The sequence below is a fragment of the Typopeltis vanoorti genome, chromosome 6, assembly GCF_054136105.1.
Source record: "Typopeltis vanoorti isolate ZY-2024b chromosome 6, IOZ_Tvanoo_1.0, whole genome shotgun sequence".
Taxonomy (NCBI): Eukaryota; Metazoa; Arthropoda; class Arachnida; order Uropygi; family Thelyphonidae; genus Typopeltis; species Typopeltis vanoorti.
This window is the reverse complement of record NC_143554.1, coordinates 47,321,491-47,341,986: the sequence shown is the minus strand read 5'-3', so window position 1 is coordinate 47,341,986 and position 20,496 is coordinate 47,321,491. Positions and strand designations below refer to the sequence as shown.

General features: G+C 36.4%; 1 protein-coding gene across 1 annotated transcript in view; it reads left to right on the top strand.

The window, feature by feature from the left end:
* The window catches only part of LOC150105437 (telomere-associated protein RIF1-like), a 396,727-nt gene that overhangs the window by 16,479 nt on the left and 359,752 nt on the right, over positions 1–20,496 (top strand). The window contains exon 2 of the mRNA XM_090393961.1: positions 9,469–9,623. Coding sequence (XP_090250087.1) covers positions 9,532–9,623 — 92 coding nt within the window. The 5' untranslated portion in view covers positions 9,469–9,531. The remainder of the gene's footprint in view (positions 1–9,468; positions 9,624–20,496) is intronic.

Here is a 20,496-nt window from a genome sequence, read left to right as displayed (position 1 = left end):
AGTAGTCAGTCTTTTAGTCGCAAATGCTTGAGCCATATACCTAATCCAATAAGTATTTCACCATTAGGCTGAGGTGTGGCATTGACACCACTCAGAGGTGAGCGCAAACATCCATACAACTAAATATTTCACTGCTTGGTGTTATACCACCACACAAATTATTTTTGAAAGCTGGAAGTGGCTAGATCAAAGACCTGATTTACTTTTTCTCTCAGTTTTTCCAGCAGCATGCAATATGAATATTCAAAATTATTAAACATTTTTCTTTTCAAGGGTACAGTTTTACATAGATTATTCTGCATACTGGCTGCTGCGTAGTATACTGGATCAAATGTAATAGTAACACTTTAGGAGAGTCAGCTAGACAATCTTTCCTGGAGGCACTACTCTGACTATAATTTGCAGAGGATTTTGCTGAAATTCTGCATATGTATGGTTTAGTAAAGAATTCATTACTCTGTATTCCATGTCCCCCCCCCCCCCCTTCCCACCTGGTTTCAATTTATTTTAGGACAAAAACCATGAAAAGTCACTTCAAGGCTTTGCTAGCTAGCCAGGTTAGTTGGGTTGTTAGTGTGTCTGTGCTCTAGAGACCAAACATGGAATCTTTCAAGCTACTTCATGCCTTTAATAAGCAGTGATGGTCTTGCACTAGGCAGTAGAATTCATCTCCCACGAGATTGCTGGATTCGAACCTGCAGCCTGTTGATTGGAAAGCCAACCAGGTCAGCAATGAAGTTTATCAGCCATCGAGAAATGTTCACAAACATCACAACATTGGGATCTTATGTTGTTTTACATATTTTTGCGTTGTAAATTATGCAGTAAAAATCGCATTGAATATAATTCGCACTACTCAACCAGTGTGAATTATTAATATCAGTTCGTTATTTTGCCAGCATAAATGATCTGATTAAAGCCGAAGTTGGACCACCTGGACTTATTTTTGTGTCACATCCCATATCTCATAGTTAAATAATTTCTTCTATTTATACCAGAGAAAAGTTATTTTGGTATATAATTTTGATCTTTTAGACAAACTAGACACACACACACACTGGCAAATGATCGGATTGGAAAAAAAAAAAAAAAAAAACCTTAAAATGTAAGAATTTTATTAAATGAACCAAGCTAATTAGTAGGTGCTAGTACATTTTCTAAAATGCATTTAAAAACATATGACTTCTGTAATTTGTCTTAATTTTGAAATATACAAGTACCACCATTTGATAATTCTCATTGAATGCGATAAATTTATCGTAAAAGGGGTACATAGGCGGATGACAAGGATGGTTTTGGGACTGTACAATGTCAGTTACGAGGATCGACTGAGGAAATTGTGGACTGTGGAGTTTGGTGGATAGAAGGAGAGGTGATATGATCGAGACGTTTAAACTGTTGAGAGGCAGTTACAGGGTAGACATTGGAGAATTTTTTCACTTGGTCAAACAGTAGGAAGGAGGGATGACAACGGGCCATCCCTGGAAGTTACGAAAGGAAGCTGTGAGCAAGAGGGTGAGGAATGGTTTCTTTGCATGGAGGGTGGTTGAACCGTGGAATGCATTGCCTGAGAGAGTGGTTAGAGCAGGAACGGTTAATGGGTTCAAGGAGTGGTATGATAAACTTTGTGTTTCCTAAAAACAACCTCTCACAATGAGTCTTTTGATTCCATGGAGACCTGGATAATAATAATAATGATGTGATAGTTCTTGTAAAAATGACAAATACTGATGTTGTATATAAACAGTTATAAGTGACTACTGTTTTGATGTACATTTGGTGCATGTGATTCAGTGCAGTGATTTTCACTCTTAAGTTCAATATGTTTTTTTTATTCTTCTTCTTATTATTATTACCACCCCAAGACCTCATGGAGTCAAAGACTCATCTGAGAGGTCCTTTTATCACACACACACAGCTCATCATACTGTGTTTTAAACACATTCAAACTCTTTGCAGACACCACATTCTCTGGCAAGGCATTCCAATCATTCACAACTCTGCACGAAAAGAACCTGCCTCTCACTCCCCTACTCACCCTCTTTATACAGTTTCCAGGGATGACCTCTGGTTCTCCCCCTGATCTCCCACTATTCTCTGTAAAACTTCTCTGGCATTGATCCTATAACAACCCATTACCAACTTGTAGGTCTCTATCATATCTCCCCTTTTTCTCCTGCCCACCAGACTCTGCAAATTACATCTTTTCAATCTTTCCTCATACTCGACATTCCAGAGGTCAGAAACTACCTTAGTCAGTCTCCTTTGGACCCTTTCCAACATCTCTTCATCCTTCTGAAAACCCGGTGACCAAATCTGGGCACAATAGTCCAAGTGTGACCTAATCAAAGCCTTATACAACGGAACAAGAATCTCCCTACTTCTACACGTCAGTGTCCTCTGCATCATTCCCAGAAGCCTTTGTGTTGTCTTCACAATTTTGGCGACGTGTCCCCTAAATTTTAGATCCTTATCCACTATCACCCCCAGATCTCTTATTTCCTCTACCTCCAACAATATATTCTCACCAAGCATAAATTCTGCATCCCATCTTTGTTTTCCAAATTTTAAAACCTTACATTTTGCAACATTGAACTCATATCCCCATTTCTGTGCCCAATCACTCAATCTATTCAAGTCTCCCTGTAAGGCCACAACATCTTCACTACACTTCATGGTTCGTCCCAACTCTGCATCATCTGCAAACAACTGAATATCTCCATCCAAATTTTCACCTATATCATTAATATACAAGTTAAACAGCAATGGACCTAAAACAGACCCCTGAGGCACTCCACTAGTGACTTTCCTTTTCCTCGACATCGCACCCCCATACACAACTTGCTGATACCTATCAGATAGCCAGTCTCCAATCCAATGCATTAATCTAATATCCAACCCCCATCTGCTCTAGTTTGACTGTCAACCTATCATGAGGTACTCTATCAAAAGCCTTTGCGAAATCCAAGTATATTACTGTGTATCCTTTTCCTCTGTCCAAGGAAGCAGTTACTTTAATGTAATAAGTAAGGAGATTACTAAAACATGATCTCCCTTTAGCAAATCCATGCTGTCCATCAAAGATAATACCATTGTTATCAACCAACTCTGGATCCTAGTTCTCACAGGCTTCTCCAACAACTTAACCACGACACCTGACACACAGATAGGCCTATAGTTTGATGCTTGAGTTCGATCACCTCCTTTATGAAGTGGCACAATCTTGCCCTCCTTCCATTCCTTAGGAACTTGACGGAGTGCAAGACTCGTATTAAAAAAATATGTCAAGGCAGATGTCAACTCCCTGGCACATTCTTTCAGAATACGTGGTGATATATTATCAAGTCCCACAGCCTTATTAACATCTAGTTTACTCAACTCCTCATACACCTCTTGCTCCCCTACAGTCAGTCTCTCCTCCCCATCATCAACTGCTCTCAATCCTTCCATGAAGTCACATTCACAAGATTGAAAGATCTTTATGTACTGCTCATTAAGTATCTCCACCACACATTCTGCATCAGCTGTCTTTATACCATTTTCTCCAATCAATGTCATCCTTCCATAATTATTCTTTCTTTTGCTGGCTACATATCGAAAGAACTCCTTAGGATTCTTTTTGGCTTCATTAGCCAACTGCTGTTCATAACTCTCTTTAGCTACCCTCACCAACCAAGTCACCTTCCTTGCTTGGTCTTTGTAGACCTCATGGAATTGGTTATTTCCACTTCTCTTATGCTGCCTCCACAATGCCCTTTTTCTCTGTAACGCATGCTTGATCTCTTTATTCATCCAGCTCACGCCCACCTTATTTAACCTTCTCACTCTTGGAATACATTTAGACATTGCATCTACTAAACAGTTTTTGAAAATCTCCAAGCTGCATTGATCTCATTTCCAACTAACTCCTCATTCCATGCTACACCCGCAAGCTGTCTCCTGAGCTCTTCGTAATCACCCCCCTTGTAGTTCCACATATACCCTTTTCTCACAGAGGTCCTCGCACTGCTGGCAACCACCCAGGTAATCACCTCATGGTCACTCTCACCAATTGGTGGATGATTTGACACCTTATTTACAATTAACTCCTCTGATGAGATGACCAAATCCAAGACCCTCAATCCTCGTGTGCCCTCTGTTACATACTGTCTGAGGTAGTTATCCCTCAAAAACTCAAGAAACTCATTTTCTTTACTTCCAGTTGCTATCTCATCATTCCAGTCCATATTGCCATAATTAAAATCACCCATAATGATCACCCTTTTCTTATTTACTTGGCTAATTTGATTGTACATTTCATTATCGCCACCATCCACATTACCTGGTCTATAACAACATCCCACCAAGTATTTGATTCCATTCACCTCTATCTCACACCATACTGCCTCTAAACCACTGGCACGATTTCCCTCTTGCATCTCCACTTTATATGGACATAACTCTTTCTCTATCATCAATAGCACTCCCCCTCCCATTTTTACCCCCTCTGTCCTCACGAAACACATCATACCCTTCCATCTCTATTCCTGTCAGGATGTCATCCTCTTCCAACCATGTCTGACTTATTCCGACAATCTTTGGGTGAACAGATGCAATTAGTGCAACCATTTCATCTGCCTTGTTTCTTATACTTCTAGCATTTGTATACAAACACAGCAGCTCATTTCTGGTTCTACAGCTAGTTCCACTGATACTACCACTCACTCAATGTGATTTCTCCATGCTCGACTGGGGCCATTTCCCTTTCTGCCTCTTCATTTTAAAACCTTTTTCAATTCCAACTGTTTCCTTTTGATCCCTGGTCATCCCATTTCTTTCCTGCCTACACATGCTCACCTCCTCTTGGCGCATCCACCTTTCTCATGCTGTGTACTCCTGTCCACCCTGAGAGCCTCTCCATTTCCCTGCTTCTCTTGCACACCCATTCTCTCATTTTCTATACTCGTACCACTCACTTCCTCATTCATAACCACCTCTTCAATCTCTCCTGTCTTACTCTCCCGCTCTTCCGCATCACTTCCCACTTGATCCGATTCATTCTCTCTATTCACTTCTCTACCTTCCAGCAGCAGTCTCTCCAAGCGACTCGCACCATAACCACTCAAATGCAGTCCATCGCTCCCATACAGCTCACTTCGTCCCTCAAACTCATTCCACACATTAACAAACTGTACTCCCGTCTTCTCACACATTTCAGCCAGCATATCACTCATAATCCTTGCTCTCCGCCTCATTTCACCACAGTCATACCTAGGCAACACGCTAACTACCCTTCCTGTCACACTATTCTTTTTTATCCTTCTAAGCAGTCTCCTGACATTCATTTTGACATGCCCTTTGTTCTCTCTCAAATCATTTGTACCAATTAATACAATTAACTCTTTTGCTCGCTCCTGCCTCATATCCAATGCTTCAATTACTCTACTCATTTTAGAGCCTGGAAAACATACCTTGTGCATTCTATCCTCCAGCACACCTTTAATAATGGAGTCGCCATACAATGCCACTCGCTCATCTTTCGTTAACTCTTTCATTCCATTATTATTTATTTTAATAGTTTTTACCTGAATTTTCTTAATTTCATTCCGCATCCATTTCATTTCTTGCCTCATCCAATCCAATTCAACTTCCGAATCTCGCGACACATTCTCTCTATCATTCAGTCTTTCTATCTCTCAACTCCCTCTTCTCACTTTCACACTCATTCATCTTTCTTTGTTTCCGTACTTTCGGTCCAACATGTGTCCAACATGTGTCCAACTTTCGCTATCATTCGTCCCATTTTCACACTCATTCATCTTTCTTTGTTTCTGTTCTTTCAGTCCAACATGCGTCGAACATTCGCTATCATCCATTCTTTCGATTTTTTTCCCTTTCAATTTCTGCATCATGCCATTTCTAGTTTCATTCGTTCTCTCAATTTCGTTTCCTTCCACCACTCTCACCTTACTTTCGTCCCTTTTAACATCCGTTAAGGTTTTCAAATCGCTCTTTTTCTTTTTTACTGATTTTTTTGACATTTTTTTGCCTCTCTATCTCACCATCCTTCTCTTTCAAACGTGCCCATTTTTTTCGTGACAATCTTGCTACTAACACTTTCTGTCATCGATTTCATATGTGCATTCATCAATTCCTCGTTCAGGTCACACTTTGCACACACCCTCCTTCCATCCTCACCAAATATCCACAAATTATTTATGTAATCGAAAGAATACATATAACAGACCTCACACTTAACGAAATGAATGAAATCTAAATTAAAGTAATGGAATGACAATGCCGCCGCCATTTTTTGCAGGTTACTAAGTCTAATAATAACGATTTCGTAATTAAAGTTTTGGCAAAAAAAATCTCCCACACTAATAAAACCAGTAGCGCACGTTTACAGCCTCTCTTACTCAAAAAATTACGCATATATATTTAATCATTCCTAGGAAATTTATCCCAATCAGGAGCTCTTCTTATACATGTTAGCAATCATGTGGAGAGTTGTTGTGATTGGAATGCACTGCCTGAGAGTTGTGAGTGCAGGTAGTGTAAATAACTTCAAAACTCAGTAGGATATGTTGCTAGTTGAGTGGGCCTCCCATGATGAGTCTGACTCCATGGAGGTTACCAAATAATAATTATTATTATTGATGAATGATTTTTTTTCTGAAATCTGTTTTTATTGGCAGAACAACAATATTCATAATTCCCTTCTTGCCAGGTGGAATATGAAATTTATATAGAAAATGTTAAAATTTGGTTTCAATAGGACCGTTTTAACAAAACGAAATTATCTGTAGTGTAGTTACTCCACTAATAAATTGTTTATAATAAATTATAACTAAAGATTCATAATAAATTAATAGCTTTCAATACTGTATAAGTATTTAAAGATATCCTCTCCAAATGAAGAACTGTTGGATTTCTCCATGATGTCCAGCAACACTGAAAACATACCACCTGCTAGAAGAAACCCAGAAAAAATAAATCTGAACTTTTGCTTCAGATTTTATAAATGCTGCTTCAAATCTCCACTAAGCAGTACTAGCAGATATTCCAACAGATCATGAAATGCATTTACCATCTAATGAAGTGTAGCATCACTAGATATGGTAGTGAATTTCATTGGAGGCTACCTTTTCTCTGAATATATTCACAACCCTTATAATTATAATGAATGAAACACTCTAGCCCTTGCCTGCATTACTTTACTCTTAGAACATGCAGATTAATATATATATATATATATAAGAAGGCTAATAACAAATCTATCAGCATAGCTTATTAAAGGATTTGATGGCTGTAGCAGATTTCATTGGATTTCCCTGTTTTGGCCAGGTGGTTACATCAGAATTAATTGTGGTTTACCTGAGCATAAATTCCTTTAAAATTTTAGCTAACAGGCATTAATGCCCTCAGTTTCGAAAGGGGTTCCTTTTGTAAGGTCTAGCAGCTGAGACCTTCAGTGTATTAATACTCTCATTTATAAAAAATTATAATGGCATGATACAGTACCATTTAATCTTACAGTGTTATCATGAATTCATTAATTTTGCTAAATTTATGTCCTGTACATGTAAAAAATGACGTCCTCATCTGAGGACAGCATGCCCTATTGCCAACAGACTACAGATATATTTCTATGGAAATGACTTAGACTAAGGAATTTATTTTCATTTAAAGACATTACAAGTATGACAAAACAGATTATAAACAATTGATATTTTGCTGAAGCACTGCATGAATGATCAAAATTTGGATTACTTAGTACATACAAAAAAGTAGAACAATTAAAATTTGCAGTAGAGCTATGTAAATCAAGAACAGTCATTCTCTTTTCCTCATTTTGTATGGAAAGACTGTAAACAGATTGAAACCTCACATCTCCCACAGATGTATCTTGTTTTACTCTTGCAGTGTACATCTCTGCAACGATTGGCATTAGCACCTGTTGTCTTCTTTGGGAAGTGTCTACCACCTTCAAAACGTTTCTCATGTGGCACAGAGTGAGTTTTGCGTTTCTTTAGTGCTGGTGGTGTCTGACTTGAAGGGTGTCCTTGTTTCTTTGTACCTAGCTGGGCTAAACCTTGATATATCAAAGCAGTTGCTACTCTTGATTTGAATTCCAACAAATCCAATTTTTCTTTTTCTTCTCATTTCCAAATGATCCGTGCATTACAAACAAGTACATTCAATATATGGTAAAAAATTCTCGTATACTATAATTTGTTTCTGGTATCATTTCGATACATCACTGTCTTCTGTGAACATCACCATCTTCACTTGAACTGTCACTCTCTGTAGGATCATTTTGTGGCTGCTGGTATGTAGGATCATCATCAGATTTCTATCACCATCATCATCAGACTCCAACAATTTTTCAATCTCCTCTTCAGTTGAGTCTCTTGTGGTAATAGGCCTTCTTTATGCCTGATGGACCTGGCTTTTGGTTATCCATCTGTAAAAGAGATGATAATGCCAAGTAACACGCTTACTATTCATTTATGTTTGCAAAAATAAAATAAATAAAATTATAAAAATATTGTACAAGAACAGGTTGTTTTCAAGTTCATTTTATGAATATGGTAATAAACGTGAACAAATTAAATATTCACACTTCATCTACAAAGTATAACAATATATAAAACCATACTAACCTTTCCAGAAGACTCATAAAATCACCAATTTCAAATCAACAAAACAGCTTTTCACTTCCTCCTTGATACTACCATGCACTGTAGAGAGATTGTTATTTCTGAAACTCCTGCCATCTGGTGTGGTTTCTAAGAACAATTTTGTCTCCCCAGATGAGAACTACATGCATACAGTAGCACTAAATTATGAATGAATAATTATTATGAGGGAAAATATGTGTCCTCATATGAGGCCCTTATGCATGAGAGGGTTAATCCTATTTGCATAGTCTACTATGCAAGTAGGATTAATTTCTCAGAAAATTGTTTATATGAAGCTAAGTTACTTATCATAACAGGCTATTAAGCTTAATTAACATATTTGGTATTCTTGGCTTTGTCAAGAATACCCATAGTCCCTTTTCAGACCCAAGTAGTCATGTATATTGAAAAAACAAATTTTTAATCCTTTTTGCCAGTACACCAAGAATGTAAATTTGTTATCATAGTTTTTTTTAATTTACACTATTGCATTTTCATTCAAGTGAAAATTTTCTCTCTATGTGTGTGTGTGTGTTTTATTGAATGTTATGTAAGTAATCTATGGAATTGGTAGTTATCATTAAAACATTTTATTTTTTAGTGCATTTTGCTAGGCAGAGTCCAGTTGATATGTATGAATATTTGTAAAGTATGTTTTAACCTTTATAAAGGCCTCGCCTTCTCCCTATTAGGGAATAAAAGGTGTTAGCTGATTTATTTATTTATTTTTTGATTTTAATTTAGATATGAAAGACAACAAATGTATCCATTTATGCAGTACATTATTTATTTTTTATTTCAACAGATTCTGCAGTTATGCAGCTTGTAGCATCTTGCTGATGAATCAGATTAAAGTCTTTGTTCCACAATGGTTATTATTATGGATAGCGTAGGATTATTGAAGCAGCTTGAATTATCTGATAATCAGAATCGTGTTGAAGTGTACAAAGACCTCAATAGGTAGGTCCTTAAGTAGCGTTCTTTCTCTAGAAATGTGTTTCTAGTATAAAGTTTTTCTTTCCGTTCAACCTTAATTTTCACTTAATTTGCAGACTGTTAATTACAATCAGCTGTATGGCCACCAGTTTGTTGCTATTGTACAATAAGATTGACACTATAGGAATGTCTTTTAATGTTATTTGCTTGTGAGGCAATATAGGCTTACATAGTTAAGGTTCGTATACGTCCTGTATTTTACGGGATTGTCCCTTATTATGAGTTTGTGTCCTGACATCCCGATAAAACTCTTTGGGACACAGAATTGTCCCGTAATTTGTGGATTTGTGTTTAACATTCCCATTCTTAAACATAAAACATGTAATTGCCAAGAAATCGATATTAGTTATTGATCATAAAATTGTCTTATCAATTGACAATACTGACATGTTGCAAGAATAGTGCAACTAGCGGACGTTGTAATAACTAAGCACGGCTTATTTGATATGACACAGGTCAGTTAAGAAACGTAATTAGTTTTATTATTTTATATGCCTTTAAAATGCTGAAGAGAATGTGGGTTCTCACAGAAAAGCGAAGGACTGAATATCTTTTTATTATAGCATGTAATTGTGATGGTCGACGAGAAAGTGAAATGTACACAATGTAATGCAATATTCAGCATACAACACGGTGGTCCGTCAGACATCACGCAGCACATCGCTACGAAGAGACACAAATTAGCAGAAAATGCAAGATTAAATAGTAAATTGTCAGATTATTTTTCTAAAAAAACAGTGGGTGAAATGGAAAGAAATCTTGCAGCTGATGAAGCTACATTTGCATATCATGTATGCATGCACAACCAGAGTTTCAGTTCGATGGACTGTACGTCGAAAATATTCCAGAAACTATATGACAAAAAGTTCACTTGCGGTCAAAAGAAGACTCAAGCTATAATTGTGAGTGTATTAGCACCTTATGCAATGGCTGTTTTCAGAAACAAACTTGAGAAAGCCAATTATGTGTCAATAATAATAGACACTTCTAACCACGGTGCTTTGAAATAGTTCCATTTCTAGTTCGATACTTCATACCAGAAGAGGCCATCAAAACTATGGTTCTAGAGTTTTTAGATTTATCATGTGAAGCTGCAGACCAACTTACAGAATATGTATGGCAACTAGTGACAAAGTGGAATATTGAAAAGAAAGTTGTTGCCTTGTCAGCAGATAATACTAATACAAATTTTGGTGGAAGGTTCCAGAAGAGGAAAGAACAATGTTTTTCATAAATTGAAATCAAAATTGAATTGTACATTGATAGGAGTTGATTGTTCATCCCATGTCATAAATAATGCTATACAATGTGCAGCTGATACATTGCCCATGGATGTTCAAGCTGTCATTGAAAAATTATATCAGCATTTTTATATCTATACTGTTAGAGTGCATACAGTCAAAGGTTTTTGTGACTTTTTTTAAATACTGAGTACAAGACAGTGTTAGGGCACTCAAAAATGCAATGGTTGTCTCTGTACCCAGCTCTCAAAAGGATGAATGAGATGTACGAAGTTCTCAAATCATATGTTCTTTCACTTGATAAACCACCATTGCTTCTAAAAGATTTCTTTAGTAATCCAGTTTCAGAGCTAATAGCCACATTTCTAGAATGCCGATCTGAAATGTTTCATGCAACAATTTGTGCAATTGAAGGTGAGAAAGTCACTCTTGCTGAAGCAAAATCCATTATTAAAAGCCTCTTAGAGAAACTTCAGCAGAGACGAGATAATGATTTTGCAACAAGGAAAGAACAGTCCTTACTGAAGGCATTAATTGAAGATGGACTCATCACTGAGAAGAATTATGGTAATTATAAAAATGAATTTTATAACACCTGCATAGAATACATCCAAGAATGGTCTTCTGACACTCTTACTTTTGAAAGTTTGTCTTGGATTTTATTGATGAATCCAGAAGTCAGTCTCAGTTGGAAAAGTGTAACAACTATTGAAGAGGTCTGCCCAAACACAAAAATCAATGAAACTGAACTGTTTGATGAGGTGATGATCTTGAAAAAGGCAATTACAGAGAAGAAAGAAGAAATTAAAGCAAAATCTACAGGAGAAATTTGGTATGAATTATTCAACAGTGTTGGATTAAATGAATTAATAAATTTGAAGAAGATTGTTGAGTTCTTCTGCTGCATTCCTGGCACAAATGCTAGTATTGAAAGACGGTTTTCCCAGATGAACTCCTTATGGACAAACAAAAAGAATAGGTTATCTGTAGAAACTGTGAAAGCTATGCTCATTGTTAAAGTGTTTTTCAATAAGAACTGTGTGGAATTTCATAACTTGGTAAAATATAATCATTCTTTACTTGAGAAAATACAGTCATCTGAGAAGTATATCACAGGCAAAGATCAATGATTTAGAATTGTTTAAAGTTCAATTTTAAGATTGCTATAATTAATTAAATTATTTTCCTTTGCTGATGTTCATAAGTAAGAAAAGCAAAAAAAAATTGTTGGTTTATTCAAACCGAAAGTGTCCCGTATTTTTTTTCCAAAAATATGTGAACTCTATACGTAGTCCAAACGTTATTGTGAAAAACATTGAATAATATATTCAAAACAGTGCTTCACATTATGAACAAAGAAACAAAAATCAATTTATTGAATGTGCTAATATTTTACAAATTTTCTAACTGGCATCATCAGAGCAAAAATTCAAATTTTAGCTGTACACAGCACTCAGTTATAATGCGATGGAACATTTCCAGTTGTAACTGAAAAGAAACTAATATCCTTAATAAGGCACCTCTAGAGGGCTGAATAATAGTGCAATTAATTTGGAGTACTTGGTGCATGGTGGCCTATAAGTGATTAGGTTTAAACGTTTAATAACATTTGAGTTTGTTTTAATTAGTTTGTTAGCAAAAACCACATAAAAGGGACACCGATCAAGAGGAAGACCCAGGAGAAGATGGGCAGAAGACTTTTTAAACCCTTGAAAACATTACAGGCAAACTCTTTCTTTTAAGGTTACACGGTGATCAGCATTCATGTTTATGAATTTAGGGACACAAAGCACATGTGTTGAAAAGATTATTTTACTCATTAATAATAAAATAATAACTTGACGTTTCGACCCCTGTGTTGAGGTCATCATCAGAAGGATACACGTGTATACGAACCGTCAAGTTATTATTTTATTATTAATGAGTAAAATAATCTTTTCAACTCTATACAGGTAAATTACATCTATGTTGTTAACTAATCTTTTTTCTTAGCCTGCCTCTAGTGATAAAAAAAAAAAAAAACTACAATAAACTCTGCTAAAGTCCTCGCGTACTAAGATTCTTCTGGAATTATACAGTTCGTATTGTTATATTACGATTATCTTCTGGATTTGTACAGTAAGGTTGCTATTGAATGTTCATGGAAAAAAAAAAGCTTCACCAAGTCTTCCTGTATTGAGATTTTTCTTTGTGGTTGCTATGAAGGTTGCAGATGGGTCCTCCACATTCTTGGAATGGTTAGGCCATCATTTTTATTCAGATACGGATCATGTTTGAGCATTTCATATGCTTCCTTGAATTTCTACTCGAACCAGGTTTTGTTGGGGTGTAGGGACTTGGTTCCTTTCCAATCAATTCTGTAGTATGTTTGGAGTGCATGGTCAGAAAGGCCGGTTTTTCCAAAATGAAGGTATTTTATGTGTCGTTTGTGTTCATCCTTCTTGATTGGGATGGTTCGCCCTGGTTCCCTTATGTATGGTATGTTACATGTGCATTGTATTCATAAATTCATAAATATGAATGCTGATCACCGTGTAACCTTAAAAGAAAGAATCATCATAATCCATGGAGATGTGACCCACAAGCAGTGCAGCCTCTACGGTAAGCTAAAGATAGGTAGTTCCATGTTAATTAATCAACTAGCCTTTTTGAAATGATGTAGAGATAGCAACTTAATACCCAACTGCATTAAACTAAAGAAGAAATTTACATCAGCTAAAGCACTCCGTATCTATGCCAGGTTAGAAAAAGCGTTGTTAAGAGAACAGATCCACAAGGCATGAAAGAACTTAGCATTTACCGAAGCCAAAGTGTTGCAACTAAAATTTGAGCTATCCAGTTAAGTTAATCCAGAAATTTGGGATATTCTGGACAAGATCACAGACGACTCAGCCAAGCTTCTATTACTCAAAAACAAAGAACAATTAATAACAAAGTTTCAAGCATTAAAACTACAGGAAAGCACAAGACAATTACGACGCCATAACGAAAGGAGCAGCCAGTCACCCACAAACGCAGTTAGGAGCAACCAACCACCATCGGGCCACTGTCTGGTTATGAACCAATCGGATTACAACCTCACCCAAGGTGAACTCTCGCTACTAGAGAAAGGTTTAAATTACACCATTGCTCTGAGGTCAGTAAATAAACTAGATATAATCTTTCATATCGAGAGAGGTTTAAGATCCCTCCCCGCCAATTTAGCTGACAAAATACGGATGGAAACTGCCTGTTTACTAAATTCAACCAAAAAATTAAGCAGCAACTTAAACAAAGCTGAAAAACTGGCCCTCAAATCCCTAAAAAATAACCGTGACATTATTATCACAAAAGCAGATAAAGGGAATGCCACTGTTGTTTTAAATCGGACAACCTACATAGAAAAAATGAACCATTTAGTATCGGACCACAACTCCTACCAAATGGTAAATTACAACCCCATGCAACCCAACAAAAAGAAAACTACTGAACTACTTAAATCAATTAACCTGTGGCCGGAAGAAACAATTAAAAAATTAATACCGCAGTATGTCCGCGCTCCCAGAATTTATGGCCTGCCAAAAGTACACAAAACAGACACACCATTACATCCAATTGTGGAAGGAATCAACGGCCCGAATTACCACTTAGCCAAAAAATTAGCAGTCACACTCAAGGAATTGGTTGGTCATTCCCATTCCTACATAAAAAATACACAACATTTCATAAACAAAATTAAAAACATTACACTCAATGACCAAGATCTATTAGTCAGCTTTGACATAATTTCCCTTTTCACCAATGTCTCAATCAATGATACTATCTTGCTCTTACAGAACATATTTCCACACGACATTACAGCACTCTTTGCCCACGTATTCTGCTCTGGATATTTGTGTGGCAAAACAATTTTTACCTTCAAAAAGAGGGTACAGCCATGGGCTCACTACTCCCCCCCCCCCCAATAGCGAACTTTTATATGGAAGACTTTGAGCAATGAGCTCTAGAGTTGGCTTGCCTAAAGCCCTAAATTTGGCTCAGATACGTCGACGATATTTTCGCCATTTGGCCCCATGGCCTCAAAGCACTAAATACATTCCTTTGCCACCTGAACAAACAACACAAATGCATCCAATTCACCATTGAAATAGAAAATAAACAACTCTCTTCTGTTTTAGACACACTTGTCACACGTCTTCCTTCAGGCTGTCTCTCCTTCTCAGTTTACCGCAAACCTACACACACACACACACACACACACACAGGCCAGTACATACACAAAACTTCTTATTACCACCCAACACAAAAACTAGGGGTCATAAGCATCCTTAAACACAGAGCTCAAACTATTTGTTCGAATGAACAAGCTCTTAACCATGAATATGAGACTCAAACATACCTTTATAAAAAAACGGATACAGTATGAAAACCATTCACAAGATCCTCCACAAAGATTCCACTAATAACAAAAAAGATTTCAAGAATGCTATTGCTATACCATATGTTAGAGGCATTTCCGAAAAAATAGACAGAACACTACACAAATGCAACATCAAAACCACCTTTAAACCCCCGACAAAATTAAGACACCTACTCAGTTCTTCCAAGAATCCTCTGCCACACCTAGCCCACCCAGGGGTTTACAAAATACAATGCACATGTAACATACCATACATAGGGGAAACAGGGCAAACCATCCCAATCAGGAAGGATGAACACAAACGACACATAAATACCTCCATTTTGGAAAATCCGGCCTTTCTGACCACGCACTCCAAACATACCACAGAATTGATTGGAAAGGTACCAAGTCCCAAACTACACTGCACGGTTTGGTACACTGCACCAAACCTTGGTTTGAGTGGAAATTCAAGGAAGCATGTGAAATGCTCAAACATGATCCGAATCTGAATAAAAATGATGGTCTAACCATCCCAAGAATGTGGAGGACCCATCTGCAACCTTCATAGCAACCACAAAGAAAAATCTCAATACAGGAAGACTTGGTGAAGCTTTTTTTTTCCCCCTGAACATTCAATAGCAACCTTACTGTACAAATCCAGAAGATAATCGTAATATAACAATATGAACTGTATAATTCCAGAAGAATCTTAGTACGTGAGGACTTTAGCAGTTTATTGTAGTTTTTTTTTTTTTTTTATCACTAGAGGGCAGGCTAAGAAAAAAAGATTAGTTAACAATGTAGATGTAATTTACCTGTATAGAGTGCAACAGCATGTAGCTTGGTTCGTATATACATGTATCCTTCTGATGATGACCTCAATACAGGGGTCGAAACATCAAGTTGTTTTATTATTAATCAGTAAAATAATCTTTTCAACACGTGTGTTTTGTGTCCCTAAATTCATAAATATGAAGGGTTACATGCAAACAATTGCCTAATATGGGAAGCCAAGAAGAAGAAGAAAAAACACATCATGTAAATGCATTTTCAGCTTCACAAAGATGGGCCCTTTCTACAGCATGTTCCATGACAGCTGTTAATGTTTCTTGTTGCAGTGCCCTTTCTGCACAAATTCAACAACTGAAAGAGAAGTCGAATTGTCTGGGGGCTTGTTCACGCACACTTTCTCCTTCAGGTAATCCCATAGGAAGAAGTCAGGAGCCCTTAAATCTGAAGAACATGATGGCCAATTAATTGCAGAACTTCATCATCATCATACGTATCAAGGATTTAGGCCTAGCATGGCCTGTTCCGGCCTTAGAAGTCATCGTTGAATCGTTTAAGAGGACGTCCTGGTTTTCTTTTTCCTAATGGCTTGTACTTTAAGGCTTGTTTTGGTAATCTTTCTGTTTTCATTCTTTGAACGTGTTCCATCCATTTCTGTTTATATTTTTTAATTTTTTCTATTACTGGTTCTTGGTTTAATTCTTATATAATATCTTTGTTTCTTTTGTGATCAAATAGGGTATACTTTGCAGTTTTTCTCATAAACTTCATTTCTGCTGTTGTTAATCTTTGTTTGTCTTTTTGTGTTATTGTCCAGATTTTGCTTCCATACATTAAGACCGGTAAGGCTAATGTATTGTATACTTCTAGCCTGGTTTGTTTTTGAACTAGGTTTGGTTTAAATATAGAGTTAATTACACCTGTTATTTTTAAATATTTTGCAATTTTTACGTTTATATCTTTTTCATTTTCATATGTGATCATACATCCTAGGTGGTTAAATGAATTCACCTGTTCTAAGATTTTGTTATCTATTACTATTTTAGTTCTTGCTGGATCTTGTCCTTTAAAGGCCATAGTTTTTGATTTTTCCGTTGATATTATCATACCATAATCTTTGGATATCTCATTTAGATTTAAAATAGCTTTCTGGAAGTTATCTTCAGAATTTGTAATTATTATTTGGTCGTCTGCAAAGAGGAGAGTGTTTAAGTTAACTGTAGGTGAAAGTTTAATTCCTTGATGTAAATTTTTACTCCATTTTATTATTATTTCATTTAAGTAGATATTAAAAAGAGTTGCTGAGAGGGGACATCCCTGTTGGACCCCTTGGTTTATCTCTCTTGTATATGATAGCTGTTGATTTAATCTTATTTGTATTTGATTATTTTCATATATACTTGTGATAGCTTTTAGGATATTATTTGGTATTTGTCTTTCTTTTAATATGTTAAATAATATGTTTCTTTTAACTTCATTTATTGACTTTGAAAAAGCATTTGTCAAATGCTTTTTCAAAGTCAATAAATGCAATATATGTTTCTAAATTATATTCTCATCTTTTCTCTGTTATTAATTTTAGGCAAAAGGCTGGGTCTATACATGATCGTCCTTTTCTAAATCCATTCCGTACCTCTAGAATAAAGTTTTCGGAATATTTCATTAGTTTGTTATTTAAGATTCTGCTATATATTTTGTAACAGGAATTTAGTATACTGATACCTCTATAGTTTTTAGGGTCATCTCTATTACCTTTCTTAAAGATAGGAATCACAATTGCTTTTTTCCATTCTATTGGGGGGATACCAGTTGAGTAAATTTTATTTAAAAATAATAAGAGTCTTTCTTTGAATCTTGTTCCTGCATATTTATATAGTTCTGAACCTAGCTTATCTTCTCCAGGTGATTTTCCATTTCTTGTTTCTTTCAGGCTGATTTCTAATTCTTCTTCAGTTATTTCCTCTTCATTTTTGTTAATTGTTTGCCAGTTGTCTTTTTTAAAATATTTGTCTGCCCACAGTTCTGTGTAGTAATTTAGAAATTCTTCTAATTTCAATTCAGTGTTTAATTTTATGTTTTCTTTGGTATCTGCATTTAGGTGTTTCAAAATCTTATATACATTGGGTCTTATTTTATATAAATCATGTTCTAAATTAGAAACAAATTTATTCCATGATTCTCTGTCTTTTTCTGATTTCTCTTTTAGCTGTGGCTCTTATTCATTTATATTCTATTTTAAATTTATGAATTTATATTCTAATTGCAGAACTTAACAAAATTGTTTGCTCACAAAAAATATGCTGATTTTCAAAATAAAATTGCCAGATTTTGGTTAATTGTTAAGTTGTGAACTTTTTGATCATTAATGTTCCAAATGTTCCTTAGAATCCATCCATCTTCAAGACCCATCTTTCCTAATTGGGTTTTGGGGGTAGCAGCTGCAAGAGGAACTTCCAATGGTCATGATCCTTCCCCACCAAGCTCAGGTGTTCTGGTGGGACTCCCAGACATGGGAGTCCCACCAGAACTCCCTAAGTTCACCCTAGGTTTTGGACATATAATCTATCCAGCGAGTCCTTGGCCTCCCACCCTCTGGCTTGGCAAAGAGGGCCTGCTGGGGGAGCCTCTCCTGTGGCATTCTGACCAGGTGCCCATACCATCGTAACTGTGATCTCTCAACAAGGAGAAGCAGCGGTTGAGTATTGAGAGCTCCTGAATTGCAGAGCTTTTGACTCTGTCGAGTCTTGTCAGCCCCACAATCCCTCGAAGGAACCTCATTTCAGCCACTTGGATTTGTGTTTTTTTGAATGCAGTCATGAAAACTGGGTAATGACTGCATTCTTTCAGTCATTACCCAGTTTTCATGACCATAAGTGAGGATGGGGAACATAGACTATATTGAAGACAACCAGCTTTGCAACTTCCTCTTCAATACTACCGAACGGCCAAGCTCACGCAGTATTGCGCTGGCTGAGCCGCTTCGAGTATCTAGCTCTACATCCTACTTTCCGTCACTTGTGAATATGGCCCTAAGGTATTTAAATTTCTCCACCTGCCTCAGTGGGACTCCACTCACATCTAGAGTGCACTGGGATGGTTGTCTTGAGACCACAAATGTTTCCATTTTGGCCCAACTGATCTTCATCCTGGCTTCTGTACAAACGGCTACAAACCTATCCAGGGCCCGCTGGAGTCATTTGTGGAAGAGCTAAGCAGAACTAGGTCATCTGCAAAAAGCAGACGTCCAATGCTGCAACTTCCTATTCTGACACACTCATTGCTTTGGCTGTGCCTATCAATCCAGTCTATAAAATTCCTTAGAATATCTCAAAAAAATAAAATGAAAAAAAATTAATAATAAAAAAAAGTTATTCACATTTTTAACCCCTTCATGACTTATGGGCCACCCAGTACTAATGTGGTTTTATGACTGTCTCCCAGATTTTTGCAAATTAATACAGCTATACATATTGAAGTTAGTGGAGTTTTTCATAGCTGATGCCAGTTCTAAAAATCTCTCAGAACTGTAGTGACTGTGTAGCAGTCTTTTTCTATTTAAGCCTGTCTGAACTATTTATGCATAGCATGGTCTTCCATTCTGACTTGCCATAGAAATGGTTGTGGATGTAGTTTTGTGTACTTCAAAGTGAATGATAACAGATCTATTAGTCTATCCAAAGTTGACAAAGCTGCAGGCAAAGGCAACTTTATACCTTTATACATCTAAGATGTGCATGAGGATGAAGTTGATCCTTGGAGAACAGATGAAAGTTGCTTGCAGAAGGTGTAGTTTTGAAGGGTGATGAGATTATATTTGCATGAGAACCTTGGCTATCTTTTAATATACCTTGAACATAAGTGATGGCAATAGTTTTGTTCTTAGCTTGTGTATTGGTTGTAGGATGGATGGTGAGGATATGCAATATTTTGTTTATGGAGCTTTGTGATCATTGGCTAATGAAGTGTTGCAAGTTTACCCTAGTTCAGTTTCCAGGACTCTGTCATTCGAATCGATAGCATTGGCTCTGTGTAAGTGTTCTGAGGATAGGATAACTGTTTATATGGGTGATGGTGTGATTGCTTATATAAGTACCTTCTAGTATGTATGGGGTTTCTATAAACAGAGAAGAATAATGAATCATTAAGTAGTGTCACCAGTGTATCTAGGAAGAGGAGACATTAGTTTTTTCTTGCTATGGAGAAGAGAATTTTTCATTCCCTTGGTTGGATTATTCCCTCGTTTCCTTGGTTGGGTTATTTCTTTCAGCCTTCCTACCTAATGTTATTCTTTTATTAATTTAGACTAATAACAATTTGCTAAATTATTAGTGAAAATTAGATTTAAATAAAAATTAAAATTAAATTACTACATTATTAATTTTAAATTACTATAAGTAATTCATAATTAAAGGTACACAGTTCATCA